Source organism: Pseudorasbora parva, chromosome 21 (genome assembly GCF_024679245.1).
Source record: "Pseudorasbora parva isolate DD20220531a chromosome 21, ASM2467924v1, whole genome shotgun sequence".
Lineage (NCBI taxonomy): Eukaryota > Metazoa > Chordata > Actinopteri > Cypriniformes > Gobionidae > Pseudorasbora > Pseudorasbora parva.
Genome location: NC_090192.1, coordinates 33,931,935 through 33,959,524, shown reverse-complemented (window position 1 = coordinate 33,959,524; position 27,590 = coordinate 33,931,935). Strand labels below are relative to the sequence as shown.

At 39.2% G+C, this 27,590-nt stretch overlaps 1 protein-coding gene across 1 annotated transcript in view; it reads right to left on the bottom strand.

The window, feature by feature from the left end:
- Positions 1–27,590, bottom strand: part of kif19 (kinesin family member 19) — a 52,646-nt gene that overhangs the window by 16,594 nt on the left and 8,462 nt on the right. Inside the window, exons 3-5 of the mRNA XM_067429353.1 lie at positions 3,672–3,782; positions 3,424–3,511; positions 1,556–1,692 (exon numbers count right to left, since the gene is read on the bottom strand). Of these exons, the coding sequence (XP_067285454.1) occupies positions 1,556–1,692; positions 3,424–3,511; positions 3,672–3,782 (336 nt within the window). The remainder of the gene's footprint in view (positions 1–1,555; positions 1,693–3,423; positions 3,512–3,671; positions 3,783–27,590) is intronic.

Sequence of the window (27,590 nt, the reverse complement as noted above, 5' to 3'; positions counted from 1 at the left end):
TTAGAGCGTCCGACTCTCATGCCGGCGGACCCGGATTCGAATCCCAGGTCCGAACAGTAGGGGTTACAATTACCTCTACTCACGACCATAGACAGTAAAATAAATGGACACAGCGACCACATAGACTTCAACGGTGGAAAATGAAGTCAATTAGAAGCACTCACTTCCTGATGGCTGAGAGTAATGCGCAGGCTCAGACTGAGCTTGACGACGTAGATGTGACGTAAGCAACCTGTCTGACAGTTGTAAGTCTTAATGTAATAAAACTGACTGTAGGTTGTGGAAAGTGAAATCTCAAATCACCATTCTTCCCCTTCCCCATTCTTCTCCCTTGACTTTATCAGACTTTATGTCTTCACGTTCCCCCCGACTGCCTTACAGACAGTAAAAGATTGCTTCTGAGCGTCTCCTCCTGTCTATACAGTAATTTCTTAACTGTGCGACAGAGTCGCGTTGGTTATGACGCAATCGTTAGCCTATTTTTACAAAAACAGCTTCTACGGGGCGATAGTGCAAGATACAAGGCAATGGAGCCTTTTATACATTGTCGTGTTTCTTTAGAAATAAACAATGGACAAATGGAGTCTTTAAACGCCTCAGATGTAAAGTTATTCACTGTCAAATTGAGTCAAAAATGAATGGGAGTCAATGGGATGCTAACAGCAGGTGATGGCTTGGTTAGCAATGGCCGCCCCTATGGGAGGTAAGCTTTCCGAGTGCTAGATTACCCCCTTGCTCAAGAATGGAAAAGCGGAAATGACGCCGGCGACTGTGTCCCGTCCTAATAAAAGTCCCACTGCTCGCGAGGCGTGTGTTTGCGTAACAATCGCTCCAGCGGCCTTGCTCAGCTCTACAACACTCAGTCGTGCTCTGCTTCATACTACAGTAACGTTAATAACCGCATCCATCAACATGATTTTTGCCAAAGTCCTATTCCAATTCTTTTCCACCGGCTGTGAGGTGAAGATCACATGCCCCAAGATTCTGAGCTAAATCTTGGAGTCATCTGACTACGCCTTTGTTTTAAATAGGCGCCATCTAGCGGTCGGAAATGTTACATAGAGTAGCTATAAGTGTGACAGAGTCATCAATAATAGATCTATTCATTATTTGGGCAGTCACATTAAAACATGATTTGTTTTTAGGCTAACACAGTAGGGGATCAAGGATGCATGTATTTGTTTTGAGTAAACAAGTCCATCCCACCTCAGTAGGGGAACAAGCTTTCTTGTATCAATACAACATCACCGTAATCAAAGATTACACACTAAAAAGATTACCCCTCCCTCAAGCAAACAGAGCTGATAAACAGACGTGCTTTTAGTCGATCCAAGCGGGCCTGATGATTATCTTCTCATATAACACTTAAGCCGTTACCCTTTTTTAAAATGTTTAAAATTGAATGAGGGCAATTTACTTTCCTATGTGCATTTTTTTAGCATGGGAGTTGGGTGAAGGTATCTTTACATGGTCTGTATCAAACCTCCAGGTGATACTGGAGGAAAAAAACAAGTGGCTGCTTAAATCCTAATTAGCAAGCAAATGAAAATCTCACCTCCAAGTAGGACATCGAGACGCTGTACTGCATGTCATCGCTGGTTTCCTCGATGGCTTTGAACAGGTCGTTTAACGTGCGAACGTAGATACCAGGTTCTCGGTCAGTTCCCAGCATAGTGTAAGTCTTCCCACAACCTGTACACAAATACATGCTTAATAGGACCACAATTAAATAGTAAATAAATAGAATAGAAAATCAAAGAAATATTATAAAAATCATAAAATATTGACCCAATATAATACTGAAATTGTTTAACATACTACAAATAAATAAATAAATAAAAATGTGCTTAAACATTACTTGCTTTTAGAATCCTTTCTTTCATTGGGTCTGTGATACATAACTAGCCTACATCTCTTTTTATAAAAGTGAAATAATTGTAGATAATTAGCATATGTTCATCAGCATGACATAAACATGGCACAGGTGTGAGATGAGTCATAGTGAGTGAAACAATGTTTACAGGTGGCTTTTATCCCCGTCAGGCTGAGCACAGCTTTATATAGCCACGGCCACAGACAAGAACAGTCAGTAAGAGTCACTCTAAGGGCAGATTAGACAACCAGACAGACATCTGCTTTCCAGGAATGAACTGTTATCAAATTTAAAGGAGCATCAAATGTCTTAAATGTATTTAGGGGTGAAATATTACCTAATGGAATTCAATGAGCTATCGGTGAACATAACACATATAAATCATATTTGGAAACATCAATAAATCATGTGCTATAGTTAGTACTGGCAGAGTGGTCTTTTTGTGGAATCAGACTTTGTTGATTGAAGCTGTTCCTTAAGCAGGAGGAAAGAAGATCAGAGTGATAATCTGTGTGTCCTAGTCGTGCCCGGGTGTCTATGATTTTTACTACTTTGGCCATATGGTCACTGTGGACGTCATTTCAGTGTAAGAACAACATAACAATAAAATCAATTTTTTTTAATTATGCCTTAATATTTACCATTATGCCCGGTAAATAAACCAGGCATAATGTAGCTGAACTTAAATGACACGCATAAAGATATTCAGGATATACCCGCACACATGTATACAGCAAACAGAACAATGTGTTAATGAACATAATATTATATATTACACATAATATTTCATACTTCATTATACTTCACTAAAAATATACATGTAATGCTGTTGTTTGGTTGTGTGTGAGTAGAGTCTGACAATGTTACTTTTTTTTACTTTTTTTATGAACCAAAATAACAATATATTAATAAACCACTTTATTTATTTAATAGCCTGGATGCCAGGCGAATTTAGCCCTGCCCACAACATTTGAGTTCTGGACTTGATTCGTTGTGGAGCAACTATGCCCGAACAGGAGCAGTCCGGACCCATTAAAGTCATAGGGCGGGCTTTAGGGCGGTCTGTCTATTTGAGGTCTTTCCTGGTTCGGTTGAAACATGCCCCATGATCAGAGCCCAATGGAGCAGTATCAGACTCATATTCTGACTAGAATTGAGTATGACAACATCAGGCTATTCGTGTATTTATTATCCATCCACCCCCCCCCCCCCCCCCCCAAAAAAAAAAAACACCAGCCACTTCCCTGAATAAATCAGTATACAAACAAAATCACTGAATCAGATGTTTAAACCAATTAATGGAAAATAATCTTAGTAACTTAGTAATATAAGTCGGTGTCCCCAGAATGTGTGTGTGTTAGTTTCAGCTCAAAATACCCCACATATCATTCATTATAGCACGTCCAATTTGCCCCTATATGGGTTTAGTGTGTGTACCTTTAAATGGAAATGGGCTGCTGTCCCCTGCCCCCCTTTCCAGATGTTTCTATACATAGACTATATAGTGTGAATTAAATATTGCTTAGCCCAATATATGACCGGGTACTGACCTGTGGGTCCGTAGGCAAAAACAGTGGCATTATAGCCTGATATGAGACCTTCAATTAAGCCTTTAGTGGTGGATCTGTACACCTCGTCCTAAGGAATATACATTGAAACATTTTAACAGAAGCCAAAAGTGCACAAAAAAGCATACACATATAGGCAAATAAATGGGATTCTTTTGAAAGCATGTTAAATTTTGTATATACACTGGCTTACAAACATACACGGACAAAAAAACAGAAAACAGGCTTGCCTGCGTGGCGGAATAATCGAAGGCCACATCAAACATGTAAGTCTTCTCTCTGGACCGATGAGCTCGAAGAATATCATCTGGATCTTCCATGGGGTCCATTAACACCACCATCTGAAAAGGAGGGGGGAAAAACATGAATAAGAGTACTGGTTACAAGTTTTAAGCTTTTTTTTTATAACCTATAAAACCATTTTAGCCTTTTACTCGCCACCTGACAACCTGCTGCACTGTTAATAACAGCTAGCTATCACCTCACATTAACTACTAAGGCCCTTTGCTTGGGTTATAGTGACACAGTGTGTCCTAATAACACCTCTAAATAAAACATTTCATAATGGGTCCACATGAAAGATACGGCTATAGTGGCCTAAAAGCAGGAGGTATAAGAGCATGATGATGGAAGACACCAAACCTAATTTAGTTTCCATTTTCACATCTACATTTCAGAAAAAAATGGTCCTGATGGAGGTCAACGCTGTTCAAAGGAGCCCATGGATGGTTCCAGATGTAGCCAAAACGCTTAATCTTGTTGCTTCAAGAATCCTACGGGATCTGGAAGCCAATGTTTTAATCAGTAGGGGCTCGTGAAAACACCCATATCGTTTGATGGCCCATTCAAGCACACAAACACAGCGTTCTCTTTGAAGGCTTGCAATTGAAATGCAGCAGAGGAGATCTGACTTTTAAAAGAGGCCAATTACAGCGGCGCACAATGCAAACATACAGACATTCTCTACAAACAGAGGAAGGAGAAAAGACTGGGCGAGGAAACGAACGATAGAAAGGTGGAGAAAAGGTGAAAAGGACAAACAGGCCATGGCCTTAAAAAAGGGAGCGCTCATTTGAGCTATTATGGAATTGTTTGAGCAAATGTGTTGGTTTTATCCATCCTATTAATTGTATTTACTGACATGTTTTAATCTCTTATTCTTAATCATTTTGTGTATTTATGAATCATGGTAAAGCAAGAGCATTTTTTTTTTTTGGTACGCTCCAATTAGTAAACTTGAAAATGTGTATCTAAGGCAGCCGTCAATAGTGGAAGGGCGACTGGAGGACAGATCATATTTTTTTGAGGGAAATTGAACAAGGTTATAGAGTGGTGCAGGTATGACATCGCTATATGAAGGCCAAAACGCGGAACCAAGATAGCATTTTAGCGCTTCCGGTTCCCGGTTCCCGCTTCCTAAAGTGGGTTTTGGTTAAATGGCTGAAATAAGGTTTTTTTTGGTGAACACAAGCTCAAGATACTTTCACATTTTATTCTACAACATAAAATACATCAGGATTACCCCCCTCATGATTTTTTGAAGCAGCTACATGGGATTACACTTTTACAGCCTCATTATGTGTATAGTATGCTCAAACTAATCTAACTCAAATGTTCTGGGAGTTGTCAAAAGCTGAATACGAAGGAATGTGGTGTAATTCGTTAGCCTACCTTTAGCTTTTTACTTTTGGCAACAGCATTTGGACTTCAAAATGCATAAAAGTTATGTTTATCTGTGATCTTGATCAAGTATTATAAACTTTTGCTGATCACAGAGCTTGTTTTTAGCAATAATCCAAAAGTTTTTCTCGAGGGAACTAGCGTGATGCTAACCTACAAAGTGACGTCATACCTGTCCTGCTCTATTGTAGTGCTTCTTGAGCTCACTGTAACCGTCCTCAGATGAAAAGGAAAAGTTGTACTGTTTTAGCATGTAACAGTTCTAGTTTTAGAATGTTTTATTGATAACCTGTTTTATTTCTCTTTAATTTAAAGCACATCCGCTTTAGTAAACAACTTTTTGGACGCCAACATCGCTCCTGTGTTTACACCTTGGTGCGGTTCTCTTTGTGAGGACTCAGTCTGGTCCTTATCACAGTTTACTGTAATAATATTTGACAATTGTACAGTTTTTACTGTATTGGTGTTTAAATACATGCAACCTTGGTCAGCAAGAGACTGCTTTCAAAAAACCTTCCCCACAGTTCTGGATGGTGGTGTGCACTGTACTCTATATCTGCAGATTTCTTTAGCTACACTGTAAAAAAAAATTTTTTTTTTTGTTGGTTTAACTTAAAAAAGTGAGTAACCTGGTTGCCTTAAAATTTTGAGTTTATTGAAATTAAAATTTGAGTTGATACAATGAAGGAAATTTGTTTAATAAATAGAAACTCAAAATATTATTGTATCTGAACCACATAAAAAATGTGATAAATCATGAAAATAGCACTATTTGGTATGTTTCACTGCATCATCAGAAATAAAACACACACAATTACCCAATATGCTTACAAAATCTTTTAATAATATTTTAATAAAGGTTGTCGAAGCTCAAAAAATGTTCATTGTATTAACTCAAAATTTTAATTTCAATGAACTCAAAATTTTAAGGCAACCAGGTAACTTTTTTTCTAAATAATTTTTTACATTGTACCTACTTATCTTAATGCCAGCCGCTGTCTCCTGTGTCACTTAAGAAATCATTTTCCAAGAATATGAAGACACACGAGTCAGAAGCGCGATCTACATGCACCATGTGCGGGTTTTCCTGCGGGTTTTACTTACGATGGGTGCAGTGATCGTGCTCTCAGCCATATGGTACATGAGTTTATGTTATCTCATCATTCACACAGTGACAGCTGTAGAGTGGCAGTTTGGCCAGTCCTAATGTTCTTAAGATACCAGTGCCAGTATAGTTTACGTGGCACGAGAGAATGACGCACTGTAATCAGTACGGGGTCACTGATCAGGTTCCACTCACCTGAAATGGTCCCTGCTATTGATAAAGGCCAGTACTGTACACCTACTGTATGTTCTCATGTAATGCCAGCACTGTATAAAGGGTCTAATAGAGTTGATGGGAATATAGTCAATAACCTTTAACAGATAGTTAGACCCTCAGACATAAAAAGCTTAGTGTCGTTATGAAACTTAACAGGCACTGCAGGTTAGAAAGACATTCATCTTCCACTGGTCGTTTAATTACTTTTCTCGCTGGAGTGCCGGAGTGCTTTGGTTTAATCATACCTGTGCAAATAATGACAATCTATGACAATCAATGTACCGTGAGGACCAATGGAAAAGACAAGCCACTGTCACAGAGTTCTTTCCAAAAGACGTTTGATTGCTGCTAAGCAACCATTCAATTAAGAGCTAAAAGACAGATTACAGGAAAGCAGGAAAGTACACATCCAGATAAGACCACAGGCCAACCCTAGTATCGGACTGAAGTATATAAATGAAGTAAAAATATCAGGTATCTTAAATCCTCACACAGTTATGTAAACATTATTGATTTTTTATTATTGTTCCAGATATTAGACGACCCTGATCATAAGACGATCCCCTTTATAGCTTTATAGTCTGTATGCCAACAATTGCCCACTGTCTGTTTTTATTTGGACATTTCATTTACTAAGGAATTGTGAAACATCTGAAACATAATCCCTGATTCCACTACATCTTCTAAACAATAAAAAAGCAACCTCAGACCAACACAAATTTTGAGATTTAAGTTTAAATTTAAGTAATTTAGCATTAAAGCAAGTGTAAGATTGTGGCCAAAACTGGTACTGCAATCACTATGCCCTCTCCCTCTCCCCCCTGACTCAAGGTTGCCAGATCTTGCAGAACGTTTGTAGCTGCAGATGTGGTAAATAGAGCAGATCTGGCAACCCGGATGCTGAAACACTACTGACTTTGTGATTGGTCGATAGGTGGAGGGTGGAGCTTCAGGCCAAAACACAACATGTCAACATCAGCATCATTTGAGGGCTGCAACAACAACTTTTAAATGACAATATCCTGGCCGGACTACTGTCAGTGATATAAGTTTTTTAAAAGTAACATGATTTCTCAATGTCTAGTGACATATCAGGGCCATTTTATGATTCATTTAAATACTTTTCTTACACACAGTTCTTTTAAAGCCCCTTTCACACTGCACGTCGGACCCGCAATATTCCCGGAACATTGCCGGGTCGCCTTCTGTGTGAAAGCAACCACGTCCCGGAATTGATTACCGAACTGAACCCGGGTCGGGGACCTAGTAACATTGCGAGGTTCGATCCAGGACGAGCGCTGTGTGAACAAAAGCCAAAACTAATGCCGCAACGTGTACGTAGTTATCGTGCGACTCCTAGAGCTTGTTTTGTCAATAATACAACCCTGCAGTGCCAGAAGAGCTAGTCGGTGTTTTAAACGCAGAGTGTTCGTATACAAAAGAAACTAAAATTTAACAATCAAGAAATGTGCGCAAACTGGACACAAGTCGAGACCACGGAGCTCCTTACTATCCGCGCTGAAGCTGAGACCGCTCGCCATTATACGTCACATCCGGATGTCACATGTCAACTCGATCCGGGACCGTTACGGGTTGTGTGTGAAAGCGCAAATATTACGGTATTTCGCTGGCAGTGTGAATGGACCAAATCTAGAATGGACACATTATCCGTGTATTTGCCGGAATCGCAGTGTGAAAGGGGCTTAAGCTTTGTATTTAAACTAGGTCATTAATATAATTTATCCATTAATGGATAAAATTTCTCATGGGGAAAAAGACAACTACTTCCAGAATGTACTTGCTTCGCTGCCCTATGAAGCCACTCCCAAAGCCACCGCTGGATTACTGGATCACTTTCCCACCGCGATCATTTTCATCAAATCATTTCAGTTAAGGCGGGCGTACACTGTGCGAATTCGGACACTTGGAAGGTCGTGAGATATTACAGACGCTACGAGTCATTTAATTTGATCATCGCATCAAATCAGCTGGTACACGGCACGACTGTTTGCACCGTGAGCCAGCCGCGATCACACGAGTTTTCGTGTAACACAGACAACGGAGCTTTCAATGTTGCTGCTATAGCTTCAGATACAAAAAAATAAAGAAAAAATGCGTGCAAATGATTTGTTGAAAAGCAGAGAACAGTAGTAGCCATTCCTTTTAACCGAAACAACCAGAGGGAGAGAGAAGGGTGCACGTGAGAGAGAGAAAGTGTGTGTGTGTGAACGCAGTATGCTTGCAGCCACTGAGCTAATAATACTCATAGATTGAGCCTATGTGACGAGCTTGTGCATGATTTGGCAATAGGGGACAGTCATATGCTGGTAAAAATCGGGCCGACTCCCCGAACTTTTTGTGTTTCAAAATTATCGTAAGGTCGGGAGGTGCTCTTAAAGGCCCACTGAAGTGCCTTGAAACTCGCCGCATTATTCAATGTGTTGACGTAATTTCCCCTGAAACGGCTCCAGCTGTTAGCAGCTCCTCCCCTTTTTTGAAACAGCCAATAGCGTTTTGTTAATATACAGTTTGACTAGAGCGCAAGAGCAGACCTTCTCTCTCTCTTTTTGGTAAAGCCAGTTTCCTCTAACACTGTTTACCATCATAATCTCCTCCATATCGCTTTAAAATGCAGCATTCTGTGCAGAATTCAAATGGGAATTCAAATTTGTTGTCTGCGCAGACTCGCACATAAGATCCGCGCTGTGCTGTCGTGTCTGTGGTCTAAATTTAGACCAGAGCCGTTGGGGTGTGTGCGCGGCTGCGTGAAACTAACGTGAAAACAGACTTTATTCGCCTCAAATGAAAGCACACTGAATCGTTTCCTATCACATATATAGTGTGCTATGTGCCTTTCACCATGTAGAAATGAGTAAATGTGTGTTAACTGACCGATTTCAGCTTCAGCAGTGTAGGGGGCGGGCTTTAGATTCTAGAGCGCATTCTGATTGGACAGAAGATTTGACGAGAAAGTGAAGTCTGCGATGATGTCACCAAAATCTGAGATTCGGTTTAGCGTAAGTGGCAGACTGTAAATTTTGAATGCTTATATAGTTTTGGAACATACCAGCTTATTCATAACTAAAAAAAAAAAAATTTTGATTTCAGTGGACCTTTAACATGCTCGGCTCGTCTCGTATGTCCTCTCATATGGTGCGAGCTGCGACCGTACGAGCATCCACGATGTCCACGCGATTTCTCCCGAGAAAATAAATCGTCTGCGAGTACGTACGACAGCAAAAATCGCACCATGTATGCCCGCATTTAGAGAACAGACACTACAATTCAAAACTGAACGTGTCTGTTCAATATGTGAGCGTCGCAGCAGGAGTCAGATTACATTCATCATGAGAGCTGAGGTAAGCGCGGTCGCGGCATACATTCACAGCACCTTCAGTCTGGCTTGTTTTCAGTTCATGCCTTTGGAAGCTTAAATTTCATAGGAATTCATTTGAAAAGTTGAAACACTCACTTTGCTCTGCTTCGCTTAAATGAATGCCCGCAGCTGCCCGAGCCGAGCGCTGTGAGTGCGATCCCTCCCCCATGGACAGGTTGAAAACATGAGGAAATAGCTCCCTCTACTGGCTGTAGTCTTTAAAAATCCTCAGAAGACACAAAATGACGATATTTGTGTCATCAGACGATTTTTTCCAGAAATAAAATACATAAATCTCTTGTCTCAGTCGATCATTTGAATATACTCCTGGGTTTCTACTGACAGAGAGCCATATGCTAAATCGCTGAAGTAACCCTTTAAATCAACCATTTCAACACAAACACAACATGTCTAAAAAAATCTAAATCTTGTTAAATTGTGTCACAATGCTGGCGAAAAACACAAGCCTGTCTGTGACTGATGAGAATCACTGGTCAACCATCTGAAACCAGCAGTCTGTTCCTGAGGCCTGTCCTCTAATTCTCACTGCATTAAAGGAGCGAGCAAAAGAGGCCCCATTAAAGGGCTGCAGGTTATTCGGAAAAGCCATCTTTGGTTTCCACCTGCATAAAAGACAGAGTGCATTCACCTGGCCCGACATTAACTGCTCGACTAGTCCACTTACTAATTTATAAGTTCATAAAGCCTTCAGGCATCATTACAGTGCACAATACTTTATGAAATGGCAATCAAATGATCCCCCATTTGTTTGAGAAGCCAGCGCCTTCATTGTAGATGCTGCTGAAGCGCACTTATCTGAAACAAGCACATCTGCTCGAATGAAAGGTTTCACCGAGCCGGTGCACAAAAACAAAACGAGCCATGCGTGAATGAAGGGTGCTAAAATTAAAAGCGGAGAGTGATCGTAAAATATTAAATGGCGTCAAAGATCAGCCAGGGTCTCTGCAACAGCCTGCTAATGCACCGACATGAAATCAATTAGCAATATGGTGTTATTTAAATAAGCACAAAGAAAGGCATGGTCGTTTGGGGGCGACAGTCCAAGTCATCCAGCCGGGTTGAGTTACCAATTAACCATGGGGGGAAGATTAGCAGCAAAGGGAGGTGAATGTTGGGATCTATCCAAGTGATTAAAACACAGCAGTGGTCGTAATGTATCATAAAAGAGATGGGGCTTGTGTGGGCGGATACTAAAAATTATTTTTTGTCAAACAGACACTGGACTCAATGAACTGTTGTGACTCCGTAACACAAAAATCTGAGGTCAGATTCAGTCAGTGTACTCCATAAAAGTAGAGAATCTTTTATACTAAAGGCGAGGCTTTCGTCAATAGGATTCTTTCTTCTGTGGTTGTTCAGAAAAGAAATGTTTCCTATAGACCTTATTCTCAAGAGCGGCATCTTTTATACTGTTATTTACGGTATTTTTGCATTTAGAAGATTTGTGCTGTGTTTTGTCAGCAGAACAATCTTTCCAAGAAATTTCAGTAGACAAAAAACTCCGAACAACATGAGCTGTGAAAAATTAGAAGTGATCTAGGATGGATGCCACTGAAAACACGTTCTATCTATCCCTCACAGCTTCACTTTCATATCTGTCATAGCTCTGAATAATGTCTATTCAAATGTTTGACAAAAGACATGATTATATCAGCATCTCTTCAACATGTCTGATTGAATATTTTTAAATCTTAAAAAAAGTTCTTAAACCTATTCAGCTTATAAAATATTCAACGAGAGGCAGCTAAAATGAGCTAACTATCAATTGTCACGATTTTATTATGTACTAAATGTATGCACTTTACCAATGTTGGGTTAGATTATTATTTTTGCCCATTACTTTAAAAATGTGTCAGATGTACAAACAAGCAAATAAAGTTTAAATATGTCAAATCAAAATCATCCTGTCAAGTGACAAAAAGTAAATTATTCTGTAAAGAATAAGTGACCTGATTGCCTTAACATTTTGAGTTCATTGAAATAACAAAATTGAGTTCAGATAATGAACATTTTTGAGAATCACGAAACCTTTATTCAAATATTATTCAAATATTTTGTAAGCATATTTGGTAATTGTGTGTGTTTATTTGTGATGACGCAGTGAAACATGCCTAATTGTGCAAATGTATCTTTTTTTATGTGGCTCAGATACAATAATATTTAGAGTTTCTATTTATTAAACCAATTTCCTTCATTGTATCAACTTTTTATTTTAATTCAATAAACTCAAACTTAATGCAACCAGGTTATTTACTTTAAGTTAAACCAACAATATGTTTTTACAGTGTACAAATACATTTACATAAGACATACATTAAAATAAATGTAATTAAAAATTAAATACTGAATAAAGAAGAAAGAAACTGAAGAAAGAAACTGATGTAAATGTGAGTAAAGGAGGACAGGATTTTCATTGTTTAAGTAAAAAAAATGCAGTGTCATGCATATGTTGCCATTTTTCTATAACTGAAAAAGTTATAGATAATAAGCTCCTTTGCTGTAGTGTAAGGTGTTGTTGGTAATATTACCATTTTTTTAAATACTATACAATTTAGTGGCTTTCGGTCATTTTAAAGCATCTAATTTTTACACCAAAATTTCCTCCTTCCCTTCCGTCTTCCATTATTCACACAAACAGTTTTTCCCCAAACTCAATCACTGTTGGAGGCAATTTTTCTTTTTCTCTGCATGCTCAAACAAATTGCAAACACATTTTTCTGCTTTTAAAATGCATGCACCAACCACGTGGCTCCAATTGTTTTTGTGTTTTGACTGAGTATAAACCATAGGGGAGAACATGGCAGGCCTCTTAATGAATTAAACTCAACTCTCTCTGATGGGCAAAGAGAGGAACAGAGAGAAAAACAAGACGGAGAAAATGAAAGAGAAAGATGAGCTACCGACTGCGACTGATTGTGCGGTTACATGAAGCCAATGAGGAGAACGCACATATGAGCAGGTGTCAGATTGACCCCACAATTATGCAACAACTTGACGGAGGCAGACAGAGCGATACGATCTGTTCATATTACTGATCCAGGCATTGTGATGTGCGTAAACTCAGCCATGCTTTATCATAAGAGAGTTTGGTTCCCCATGGCATCATCACTGATAAAGCTGTGATGTAATACAGCCCACACAATGTTACCTTGGGAAATAAAACCCGTAGCGGCAAATCCACTGAAGTCAGGCTGACTCTCACAGCTCAGGGATATGAAAACACCAGCCAGGCACTACTGAAACATGCACAAAACAAAATTAGCGGAAAAGACAGAAGTGTGGCAAATCTAGGTATCCTTTCATTGTTTACACTGCTACCAAAGCCAATTGCTGACTTTTAAATTAATCCAATAAACAAAAACAAATTAAAGAAATATGGCATTTTATTTTGATTAATAAATGAAACACTGCTATGGTAAAAAAAAAAGAAGCAAAAAAAAGAAATAATTTATAAAAATAAAAAAAATCTGTAAATTTAATACATGATACTTTTTTTTTTATTAAAATTAATTTAAATAGCATTATTTTAGGTTACTTATTATAAAGTATAAACGCTACGAAATTATTTTTTGAAGTTGTAAAAAGGATTATGGGAATGTGTTTTACAGGAAAATGAAAGGGATAGTTCACCCAAAAATGTACTTATTCTCAAGCCATTATACACTGTAAAAAAAAAAAAAAAAAAAAAAAATCTGTAAAGATAGGGCACAATGTACTGTATAAATATGAAGGAATTTTCCGTATTGACCTAGCCCCTCACGGACGACTGCCCAAACACACATCAATAAAACGTAAACAAAACTCAACATAAAGTCCAGGCCTGGTCCTCTCTCGTCTTCCGCTGCCTTGGCTCCTCCTTTTATGCTCCCGTCACATGGCCGCGAGACGAGACCGGTGTGTCACGCAGCTGGTACTCATTACCACTCATCACCGGCCCCCTCTCGCGGTCCCTCGCCCCGCTGCTTGCCACACCACAGTTTTTTTTTTACAGGTCTTTTACCTATATTTTGAATTACACATTGCATTAGTTTGTGTTTTAAGGGTCAACGGAAATGTCCGTAAAATTACTGGATAATGTACTGGCAGAAAATTACCAGTACATTTTCCTTTTGTAATTTTTTTTACAGTATACTATATAACATTCTTCATTCAGACGGATACACTTATAGAGTTGCTTTATAATGGCATTGAAAACACTGCAGCCCAAAATTTGAAGCCCAAAAAATGTGAATCCATCCATTATAAAAGTAATCCACACGGCTCCGGGGGGTTAATAAAGGCCTTCTGATGCAAAGTGATGGGTTTGTGTAGGAAAAATATCCATATTTAAAACTTTATAAAGTAAAATATCAAAATAGCAACGCACCAACAATGCAACTGAACACCTGATTTTCAGAACAGCCCATGGGCGGACAGATGGGCACAAAAGCATTTGCCATTTAAACAACGTGGTGCTGGACATGAAGAGGAAATCTGCATCTGGATGAAACTATTATAAATAATAGTATTTATTTAATATTTATTTTAAAAAAAAGAATGGCATACAAATAATATTTTTTGAAATGTCACTATATTGTTGGTTAAAGAGTGAGCAAAACAAGCTAATTTGTAGACAGGCGAATCACATATGGTGAATGAGCCAGGCTTTAGAAGTGAGATCTCTGCCATCTGACATGCTGAAGATCCGTCAACAGATGTTTGTCTTTATGTCTCTCTCCATCATGCGCAGGTTACTGTTTGCTCGTGTACCCATGGAGATGCATGTGTGTGCAGGGTGGTGATAAAGCATGCATGAATGCTGGTGTGTTTGCACTGACATCTATGTGTATGTCAGATACTATGTCCCCTCCCTTTATGGTGTGGCATCCCGTGACATGCTAGTTGTCATGGCTACGGAAAGGCGGGTGTGGACCAACTCCGACACCTGTTGCTATTAGCCTGATGGAGAATGGCGACGAAGGGGGTAGCTGTAAGAGGGGCCTCTATGGGAGAAGACACACACACAGGCAGGGTTGTAACTCACTGTAACACTGTCACACACTCTCACACATACATTGCAAGCTATATATCACTGACAGATGGCTATCCTGCTCCAATGGTTAGGGATATGGGAGAATAGACCCTTACTTGTGGCAAGACGAAGAGAAAGGAAAGAGGAGGAGAGCAGAAGGGATGTGTTCTTTAAAAGGGTGTATCTTCAGTCATGCCCCATTCACTATCTAATATTAAAAACTTTTGGATGAAAATTTCACCCTAACATTTACATTTTTATTGACTGACATGTATGTTCCAAACCTGCATTATTTTATTTATGTTAGATCACGAAAACAAAACCACATTTGTCAAGCTCCAAAAAGAATAGAAAGCACCATTATAGAAGAATTAAGAGAGTTGCAGGCCTCGACAATAATGCTCATATGACAGTTCCACAAACAATTAATTAACATCAAGTCACTTACATTTTAGATGCAATATTGACTGTTTTTGTTCTATTTCAGCAGCGAAAATAAATAGTTCCAAACAAAGATCACAGCAGAACCATAACATCTCATAGCAACAGTGTGTGTTACTAAATGATTCAGTGTTTTGAATTCAATAACTCATTAATAAACGACTGCCTCATTCTTGAATGATTTAACCATTTCAACGAATCGACTCAATGACTCACTAACTAACATCAAGACGGTCACTTGCCGCCACCCACTGGAGTTTGGGTTTCATGTTTAAACATTCTTTGCCAACCTTTCTTATTTGAATATTCCAAAAATATTTCAAACAATCTCATAATATTATTTAATGCAGTGTTCATTTTTCAATGTAAATTATTTCATATGATTAGTAATAGTTTTATAGTTTCTTATTCTAGTTGATTTTATTGATCAAATTTAAGAATCTAAAATGAAAGCCGATGCATAGCCTATATTTAATAAGATTAGGGGTAAATGACCTTTAGAAAAGGTGAAAATATCACAGATATGCAGATTTAAAATATGTCAAAACTGACTGAACACTGGTCAGAATATTGCTTCAGAATAAAATATCTTTACAATCATAACCATCATAAAGACAATCATAAGACATCATAAACCCTTGCTATTAACATAAGCACTGCCCCCGCGAACATGCAACAAAGTGGGCGAAGCCACGTCACAGCCATTACGGAAGAGAGAGCTGTTGCAGTAGGCTAGAGTGTTGCAGACATACATCTCCCCAATCTAAGACCACTGCGTTTTTCAGAGGGATGGGCTTCATAAAAGCAGGAAGCAAGCGAGCCGCTCAAAGGACAGTGGAGACAGCGGTGTGGAATAAAGGTCAAATAAACGAAAAATACACAGTTAAAAAAAAGAAATATTAAGACATGTTATACTGCTCCCCATAAACACAGTCAAACCTAGAAAAAAACACAGAGCCACCCCTTTATGCCTTAAGTTTTGCATAATTAAGGGCGTGGCCACTTTGATTGACAGGTGGATAGCCACTTATCCGCTGTCTTTTACCCATCACGTCACCTCAGCTCCACTCACATACCGCCTCTTTTTCTGTTATCCGGGCGTGGTGCGTGATGACACGCTGCTAAGATGGCAAAGGCCAGCTCCTAGTGTACTTTACGCTTCAAAACTGCTCTTCAGAATCCTACGGGTGACGTCACAGACACTACATCCATATTTTTTTACAGTCTATGCTAATAATCCAGGAATGTTGCTGCCGTACCATGGGTGCAGCAGGGCAATGATATTACAACATAACCAACATGACAACCTGCTTGCACAGGGAGTGTGCTGAGGACTACTTTCAGGCGCTGCGTAATATACCCATGGTACTGCAGCAAAGTTCCTGGATTATTATGCAGGAATGAGAGAATAGTTCCATTGTACACCATATAAGTAATTTGAGTTTGGAACAACTTAAGAGTGAGTAAATAACAGAATTCTCATTTTGCGACTTCATTCCTTTAATAGGAAGACAGACACCCTGGTAGGATCTTCAGATTGCATTTAATTAACACACACACACACACACACACACACACACACACACACACACACACACACACACACACACACACACACACACACACACACACACATAGACAAACGTGTCATATGTCATTCACACCTTTAATGATGCTTAATGAGTTTGGTCACAGCAGCTGAAGGTGTGATGTGTTATATCAGGTGGATCAGTTTCACACTTCAACACGACACATCACTCTCCTCACCAATGAGCTTCACTTATCTGGCTCAAAGACAGGGAACTTATTCTACAACTTATGTGAAACTACATTACAAGACAAATGAACAATAAAATAAAATAAAACAAAATGTGTTAGTGTGATGTGTAAATATATGGTTGACCTATTGAGAAAAATATTAACATTGTTGTTCCTAAGGAACAGAATCAATAGTTATCTCTTTAACCTTCACCAAGAAACTCTGTGAAACAGCGCAGACACCTTCCTGAACACGAGGTTACCGCTTCCTCCTGAACTCTGGAGATAGCACAATCAAACAATTCACCGAGCCGTCCACTCTGCATACGTGACGTCTGCGGCCTGACGTACAAGTCAGCGTCAAACAATAGATCCAAACACAAACCGTGCAGCTCTGAGTCTTGAAAAGGCTGTGACCTTTGAGTGGCCCTTTCAAAGCCAAGAGCTGTGCTTTGAGAAGGTGAAAGCTATCTGATGGGCCAGCCACCCCCTTCATTCCACTCTTTCATTTCATCATCCCTTCGTCCCTTCTCCGACACGGTACCCCAACAATAGTGTCTCTTCTTACAAGGGCCTTGAGTGCCTCCTCTGTTCTAGTGCTGCCAACCTGATACATGCTACTTGGTGGTGCTTGTTCCTTTACTTTTTTAATGTCACCCATCTAAACTCCATTTTGCTGGGCTACGCAAGGCTAAGCTAGCTGACTGTAAACATACTCGTGTCCCTGCAAGTAAGGAAAAAACACAGTAGGTCAAATAAGTTGGGTGTCCAAATACTTAGTTATCAAGAAACAGGCACCTGAAACAATACCTGAATGTTTTACTTGCCTCCTGCAAGAGGAATTAAAAAGGAAGTTTTGAATTCAAACAGTTGATTTAAAATAGGTAGAAAACTCTGAGCTAGGCAGCTCAAGATTTAGTGTTTTTAGACAACAGACACCAAGAAAGTTTGCCAAAAATGTACCTATACAGTTCACCATCTTTTCCAGTAAAACCTTTCATTCTTTTTCACACAAAATGTGATTACGGGACCGATAACCAATTAATAAAGTCTTATTTTTGCAAGTTTTTATTTTTATTTTTAGTAAAGTTGCTCTTTAGCTCACCTGGTACAGCACTAAACCCAAAAGTCATAATACAAAATCTCAAATACTTGTAGAAGCAAGCTAAAATGGCATGATGGGTGCTTCAGCAAATGCATTTTTATCTCACATTTGCTTCTGTTAACACCTGGTTTGAATAGGGTTTGGCATTATTTTTAAACACGTTTTAAAGTTATAGTGCCACTCACCAGATATTTCATTTCCGAACCTCTGCAATATGAACAACAACTATCATAATATGTAATAAACAGTGCTCCGGCCCAGAACGTTAGTTGCAAGTGTGAGTGCAAGCCAGTGGGGGAGTAGGGAGGGGGGACAATCCCGCTCGGGCATGGTACAAGGCAGCCGTGCTGCTTAGTGTAAACCCTAATGGAGTTGGCCCACCCTTCTTTTGGGAAGGTTTAGGAGTGTGTTTATGGGACATTTTGACAATTTGTTGATGTAGTCTGAAGGCAGCACAAAGTTTGGAGGTCTGTAGCTATTGACTCAGAAAGCAGAAAGTTGGCGACTTTTTCGCAATGTGCACCTCAGCATGCGCTGACCCCGCTCTGTGATTTTATGTGGCCGACCACTTTTTTGCTGAGTTGCTGTTGTTCCCAATTGCTTCCACTTTGTTATAATACCACTAACAGTTGACCGTGGAATATTTAGTAGTGAGGACGTTTTAATGAATGGACTTGTGGAAAAACAGCTGTACAACGCTTGAATTTACTGAGCTCCTGAGAGCGACCCATTCTTTTACAAATGTTTGTAGAAGCATCTGCATGTCTAGGTGCTTGATTTTATTCACATTTGGCCATGGAAGTGACTGGAACACCTGAATTCAATGATTTGAAGGGGTGTCCCAATACTTTCACAAAATAGTGTACTTCTGTATTGGTTGAGAAATTGACAGATAGTGTTGTATAGTCTAAAACTAGCAAATGTTAATAAAGGAAATAATGGCTGTTCCACTAAAACAAGCCAACTGTGTAATATTTGACCATTTGTCAAAACGCAAAGGGACTGAAATGGAGTCTTGGTTTATGTTTGTCTTGGCTTGGCCCATGTGCATGCATTTACATTGTCCTTCACCTGAATTCAGTTTCCTGGCAACTTGGTCAAAACACTATAGAGATGGAGTTTATAACACTTCTAATCTGAATACCATGTCAATATCATTGGCACTGACTCAAAAATCAAGATCATGTGGTCAAGATTATTATTCACTGAAGAAGTTCCTGCTCTACTTGTGCATCAACATTTGTGTTACACACCAATGCATCAGGTCACATCAAGGCGGAAAAACATCACCAAATAAGCAGGCCCTGACATGCCTGGGAATGGCCAGGGGAGCCACCGACACAATCCAAGCAGAGATAAAAATTAAACTTGGAAAACTTCATAAACTTAAAGGGGTGGTTGCATGAGAATTTAGTTAGTGTGTAATGTTGCTGCGTGAGCATAAACGGTATCTGCAAATTTACAGCGCTGAAAGTTCAATGCAAACAGAGATATTGTCTTTTAAAGTTACGGCAGTTTATTGCCTACAAAAACGGCCAATCTGGATCACAACGAGCTTCTTTCCGGGTTGGTGACATCATAAACCCTTGCTAGTCAGCGCAGATGTGACTTCTGCCCGTAATGGTAAGGGGCGTGGCGTTTCTGGACAAACTGTGCTTGGCACTTCAGCCAATAAAAATACATGAAACTACATCTGGCCATCTAACCAATCTAAGACCATTGCGTTTTTCAGAGGGATGAGCTTCATAGAAGCAGGAAGCAAACGAGCCGTTCAAAGGATAGTGGAAACAGCGGTGTGGAATAAAGGTCAAATATAAGAAAAATACGGCGTTTAAAAAAAAGAAAGTATTAAGACATGTTATAATGCGGCCCATAAACACAACCAAGCCTAGAAAAAAAACACGGAACCACCCTTTTAACGATCTCTGAAAAACAATAAATATCCTTGTTGGAACTGGAAGGATAACAGCCAATAGAGTCTCCATCTCCATGGTCACTGATGGACTTTAAAGATGATCAAAATAAAGACACAACCGGAAACGCACACACTAAGTGACGTCCCATACTGTATTGTACCTTATTTTCCAGAGATTACTTTGGCATTTATACAACTTCCCAGCGGGGATGATCGGCATCCACTCAGTGCAGAACAAGGTCATAGGCCACTTTCAGGTCAGCATTGCACAACAAAGTGAGACATGACCGATGGCTGAGAACACATCACAGAGATTTGCACCCTGAGGCCTGGACACTTTAAGTGTATTGTCAACAAACTGTTGTACAAAGTGCAGTGAAAGACAAAAACAGCAGCGCAGGCTGTATTAACACAAAAGGATACAACATTTCCACATAACACTGTACGACTGGCAGTTAAGGAATTCCAACTTTGGAGCCTATCATACAGGATTATAACAATGCTCCAGTATGAATACAATTATATCGATAAGAAATCACTGTCAATTATGTGACCACACTTTATGTGGCAAGAAATTTTGGATGGAGAAAGTTAGGTATGAGATTAGAAACCAATGCTATTAAAACAAAAGAAGTATAACATTGATTGATAAGAGTATTTTTCTCTTATCTTTGGCATTGATTGGATCTGTTTGTGATGCGTACAAAATGTTTATAATTTAAATATACATAGAATATTAAATCAATTATAATAATAAAGAGCATTGGTGCTTTATTAAATTACTGTTGCTGCTATTTTATACTTATATTAGATTAATAATAATAATAATGTTGCATTTATATAGTGCTTTTTCTTTGTTACTCAAAGTGCTTTACGTGAAACAAATTTACCAATGTGCAGCAACCCCCTCGTTGATGCGACGGCAGCCATCTTGTGCCACAGTGCCCCCCACACACCAGCTGGACAGAGTGATGAAGCCAGTTTGTATGGGGATGATTAGGAGGCCATGATGGACAGACAACAATGGGCAAATTCTTTTCCCGAACGAGATCCTAGATTAATAATTACATTTCAAGATATATTCAATTGTGTTGTTATCACCAAATACTGACCAGTAATCCATTAGCAATCCAAGAAAATTACCTGCTGATAAAATATTTCAAATATTTCAAGAACACACACATCTGAACTCAAATCAAAACAAAAACTTCATAGCTGAGTTGAAACGGTCCAGCTGGGTTTCTCTGGGCCCCGATCAAGTATAATCTGGAACGTGTTGAGTTATTGTACTTGGCTGAGCAGGTACGAAATGGCTCCATCACCACTGTTTTGTCCTGTCTGCTTCGGTCAGTGTGACATTACCCGACAGCTCTTGTGAAAAAAGTTGTCCAGAATCATATAAAAATCATGTTGGAAGAAAATCTTCAGAACTCTTAATGTTGATTATCATCTTCCACGTGGTGAAAGGACACTAGCATAACCTCTTCCCCAACCCAGGATATCTGACCTTGAAAATATCCCTCTCACATGCACAGGTCAATTCACGCCCCTTTCATCAAAACTCATCAGCAGGAGAAATCAACATGCTTCCTCCCTATGGGACGCAAATGATAAGAAAAAAACAAACAGGCAATCTGCCTCACGCTCATTTTGGCTAACAAGTGCAAAAGTGTGAGACAAACATGAGCCTCATTATTAAGAGCATGCAGGTCAGCAAGGTGCAGTGGGACTGAGTCCAGTGCAAGATAATAATAACAGCCCATAATAAGTCCTCTTAGACCATAGAGAGCTTCAAAATAGCTGTATTACCCCAGATAGAAATGACTAACACCGCTGAGTTGTGCTCCCTGTTATCTCAAATTGGGTTTAGAAAATTTACTACAATCCATCCATCCATCCAACCAACCAACCATCCAACCATCCATCAATTAAATTAAATGCAATAGATTGCAACCTTGCAATGAGGCTGCTTATGACCAACTTTTGAAACCTCATAATTGAAAAACCTTGTAAATGAGTTTTGCTGATGGTGTAAAAGGCCGTGTTTATGGGGTCTTGCTGTCCTGGGCCTGACATTTAGGTTCTCTGGCGTATTGCAGGATCAACAGCTTATGCGCTCTCTGTCCCTTCATTTTTTTTTTAATTACATTTGTCTTGATTTCCCAGTTGTTCCTCTTCTCTCTCTCTCTCTCTCTCTCTCTCTCTCTCTCTCTCTCTCTCTCTCTCTCTCTCTCTCTCTCTCTCTCTTTCTCTCTCTCTCTCTCTCTCTCTCTCTCTCTCTCTCTCTCTCTCTCTCTCTCTCTCTCTCTCTCTCTCTCTCTCTCTCTCTCTCTCTCTCTCTCTCTCTCTCTCTCTCTCTCTCTCTCTCTCTCTCTCTCTCTCTCTCTCTCTCTCTCTCTAGAATAAGAGCTCAGGTAGAGTTTAGTTGAAGCTATGCCAAACCATAGCTTGTGTAACAGGTATTGAGTGCCACATGGGATAAGACGGATCCAGCTACATTTCACTGGCTGCCCCAAAGCCAGAGATCTGGACACAGTCCAAAAGAATAGAACATTTACAATGAGAACATGTGCATTCACAAAACACATTTTTATAACTTACTGATTTGTAATTTTGTTCTAAATTTGATTCAGAAAGACAGACAGTAAGAGGAATTTCAACACAGATAGTACACTCTGGGAAATAGGGGTGGGCGATTTACGGGGGGACATAATAAAACGGTAGATTTTTTTTTCGCAACTGGTAGAGATTTTGGATCGTCTCTATCGCAAAGTTTCTGTGATGTATGGTCACGAAAGCTCATTGTTTGCATGCATTTTAAGCACTGATTTAAAAAACAGGTGACTTTAAACCAGTGAAGCACAATTAGTAGCAAAAGACAACTCATTTCAGTATAAGCATGCGTTCTCCGAGACATGAAGCCACTGCACTTTTAGCGCATGAGAACTCAATTGAGTGCTTTTTGCCACCTACATTTCTCCCAGGCCAAAGGTGCGCTCAGAAACAGAGGCAATCAAGACTATGGCCGAGGAGGTCTCACATGCTGCCTTTTCCAGACCTCTTCAGCACACTGCAATCCTCTTCAACCTCAAGACTTAACAACAGAGCCTACCGTACCTGATTAAGAGGAGAGGTAAGGAGAAAGAGAGAAAGATGGGTCTGTATACATGAGTAGAGCATTTGTTAAACCACTTAAAGAAACCCCACGTCGCCAGGAAGAGCTTTTCTAAGGTCAGACAGTCTATTAGTGCGGCATTACCCATCCGCTCATCTTCTCAATTCACGATGTAAACAATGGCATATTTTTAACACTCTTCAGTGTCAGTATTTCAAATAGACCAGACCAACAACTTAGCTCATTTGGTTCTTGGTTTTCTACAATCCACTTGGAAGAAATAGCACAAAAAAGTCATCTTAGTTAAACTTCAAGTTCAGTTGTTACCTTATTATTTCTTATTATTTTTAAATATAATCAAATTGGCTGTACAAGTCATTTAAACTAAAATAATATTAAACCGACTTAAAGAAAAAGACTTCTACGGCACAATGCCAGAAGAAAAATTCTCATTATAACAGCAAAAACAGACATCATTTGAAACTTCTTGTAAAGTCTTGTTACTCTGCGTTTGTAAAATAAAGAAAACAAACAGGAATGTCGCTTTCTGCCGTCTCTGGGTTTTTTCTTTCTCCGCAGGCTTGTTTGCGGTGCACGTCAAAAATATTATCCGAAATTTGCACTATTTGTCACATTTTTTAAATTAATTTTATTATTGATTCTTTAAGTTATGTATATTTCATGTGTATGCCTATTTATTTCATGCCATATACATCTAAACCTGCCCCTTTCTTACAATCAACTGCAAGCTCGTATTCAAATCTGCCTTTATCTACATATTTTTATATCTACATATAAGATATATGTCACAATACAGAGGAAATGAGCTGTCACTACATCTGTACCTTTAAAAGGAAAAGCCCTCTAATATGTCCTACTTAAAATACATTAACAAAGGAAAGAAACCTGCTCATCAAATGGTTTCATGAAGTCTTTTAAGAAGTTGCTTGGGCTGAAAAACAGTTTAACAGAATGTTCTAAAACTTTAAAATCTACTTTTTTATTCTTACGGTTTATGAATAAAGTGGAATAAAAAAAAAAGACTTTTTCATGGATAAAGATAAGAGTCTTAATAAAACCTGTGAGTGGAAAACCACTATATGGGCTGTAATGGCCCCCTGTATTTGGCCAATAGCGCTGTATTCCAGTGATGGACATTTACAGAGCAGGCCAGGGTGCGTACACTATAAAACACAAATGCAGAGAGTCAACCTGTAAAAGAGCTGAGTCTAACAGTTGGCATTTTCCCCAGGAGCGCTACGCCTAAATCTTGTCTGTTGAAGGCTGGTTTTGTTTGGAGAACTATTTCTCGGCCCAGCTCTGAGCCTATTCAAACAGAAGGCCTGTAAAAGACACCAAACACTATTTTGTGAGACTCTTCCCTCAGCCCTCACTGGCCCTAAAGTTATTATCCTCCCTCCAAAAATTAGCCTAGAAAACAACAGCCCGGCCGTCGAGTGCAAACCTTGAGAACACTAGGAGAAAGGACCTAGGGAGCGGTGAGCGCTTTGAAAACCCATAACCATAATTACACCGGAGATGAATATCTTTGATCCGTGTGGAGCGGTGGGGTGGCAAGAGCGACGCCATGAGGGAGGTTGTTTCGGCTAATTCGATTTTTCCGTTATAAGACTCAAGGTGAGAGCAATTTGAATGTCCTCACGGACACACGAGGAGGAGAAAGATGGCAGAAACTGAATACAGAAGGGCCAAAGCGGCGGCTTTGTTGTGCACAATGGAGGGAATTTGCCACGTTATCAGGTACGACCCGAGCTCGGATGAATGCAGGGCTTTGTTTACCCGCTAAGGTCTTTAAAGGGAAACTCTGAGGTCTATTTTTCCTCTCACTGCTTACTTTTCTTTGTTGAGGGAGCAGTGTCCAAGCCACCCGTGCTACCCTAAAAGACATGCATCATGGGTAAATATTGTACCATCAATAAAAAAAATTCAAGAGCCAGCGGTTATCTACAAATGAACCCATGTAACAACAATCTGAAGTGCATTTGATCAGAATAACTAGCTGTTTTTGTTAGTGTGCAATCTAAGACCCAACATCCTTCAAGTCCATCACCACTTAGTTCTCTCATGAAGGGGAACGAGTAAAGGAAAACTAACAATGGCCCTGACCTTGTCTGTGGGTTGCCATGGTGACAGGGCACAGCCCACTGTTGGTGGGATTGAGGGGGAATCAGACACGCTAGTAAGCAGAACAGTTAACAGCCTTTAAAAGCAACACGAGACACATCCCTCAACACATCCAAGTCTCATTCACTGCCAATATGTTGTCAGGAACATACTGAGTGTTTAATTATGGCCACAGTGATTTTTTAGACTTCCTGCAACACTTCCTGTTGCAGTTTCTGCCAGTTACTGTACCTTTTACATGACAATATAAAAAACAGAATTCATGACACATGTTGAGAGTTTAAAGACAAAAATATAACCTTATATATATGACTTTTTTGTCTTAAAACTCTCAACATGTGTCTATATAAATATATATGTATATATATATATAGTGCTTAATAATTTATATGAATTATCAATGCATATAATTTTGCATATAATTTTGGTTCCAGAGCATAAACTGTTTGAACTTTATTCCCGTTTTGTCTTGTCCATTGTTTTTCACGGTCAATCATCACAGTTTCCGATTCAATCACGCATTTAAATACAGTTGGCAATCTTGAGAGAAGAGCCTCCCTTTATAATCACTGAGGCTGTCAATCTCTTAAAGGGTTACTTCACCGCTTTTTCATATTAAACTATGTTATTCCCTTAACTAAAACGAGTTGACACATACCTCTCTCGTCTCAGTGCGTGCACTTAATCTCTCTGACACGCAGTGACGATCTAATAGCATTTAGTTTAGGCCCCTAAGCCCAGTTCATTCACTATGGAACCAAACAGAGATCAAGTTAGAAGTACCAAACACCTCCATCGTTTCCCTATTTAAATACAGTTACACGAATAGCTGAACGATCAAGTATGGTGACAAAATAAAACGTAGTACTTCTCTAATCGGATTAAAAAGGAGAACTATAATGTATGGCGGATTAGCACTTCTAAGAGTACTTCGGCTCGGCGCAGTAAAAAGTCCCGGCCGAAACATCTTTCCTCACACCTCCCCCTCACTCTCTCATTTCTGTCAATAGGGAGATGTGAGGGAAGATGTTTCGGCCGGGACTTTTTACTGGGCCGAGCCGAAGTACTCTCAGAAGTGCTATTCCGCCATACATTATAGTTCTCCTTTTTAATCCGATTAGAAACGCGCCACGTTTTATTTTGTCACCATACTTGATCGTTCAACTATTCGTGTAACTGTATTTAAATAGGGGAAACGTTGAGGTGTTTGGTACTTCTAACTTGATCTCTGTGTGGTTCCATAGTGAATGAACGAACTGAATGAACTGGGCTTAGGGAGCTAAGCTAAATGCTATCAGATCGTCACTGCGTGTCAGAGAGATTAAGAGCACACACTGAGACGAGAGAGTTATGTATCAACTCGTTTAAATTAAGGGAATAACATAGTTTAATATGAAAAGGCAGTGAAGTATCCCTTTAAGCGCAAGCTTTTTCTGCAATTATAATAAAACGTTTTCTTAATTGTACATCGAATGTCTTATTTACGTCGTGCTTGTCGGTTATAATGGAAGGATTCTCGAGTGGGCAGCTCACGTTGAGCAAACAAAAACTTGTGCGTTTTCAGTGGTGACCAGCAGATTCTGACTAACTTACTGATTTGCTTTGATAGGCCAGTGCATTCACGCGCACAATAGATATGTTCGTTTTTTGCGACTATGCCCGCTGCTTGAAACACAATAAAGTTATTTATATATATATATATATATATATCAATGCATAAACAGCAGTACTTTAATACAATACACTGCTATTCAAAAGTATTTTGACAATTAGTTTTTTTTTTATCAAAGCTGAATTTCCAGCATCATTAATCTTCAGTGTCACATGATCCTTTAGAAATCATTCTAATATGATTTGGAGCTTAAGAACCATTTCTTATTAATATCAATGTTAAAAACACCTTAATATTTTAGTGTAAACTTTGATTCAACAATTGAATAACGAATAGCAAGTTCAACAGAACAGCATTCCTTGCAAAATTATACGTCTTTACTGTAACTTTAAAACCTTTAATTTACAGAATAAAATTAATACAATAAAATAAACAGTTTTGTTATTTTATTAATTTTACTAAAGCTTAATATTTGAGAAAATTTCACACAAGGAATTTAGGGAATATTTCTGAGTACATTTACATTCAATGCATAACTGTTGAGAAAGTGTACTTTTATAATTTTGCATTATCATGTACTGTCAAAAGCGACCAAATGTGAGGTCATTGCAGCATACCGGACACATCAGGCTTAACACAGAAAAACAAA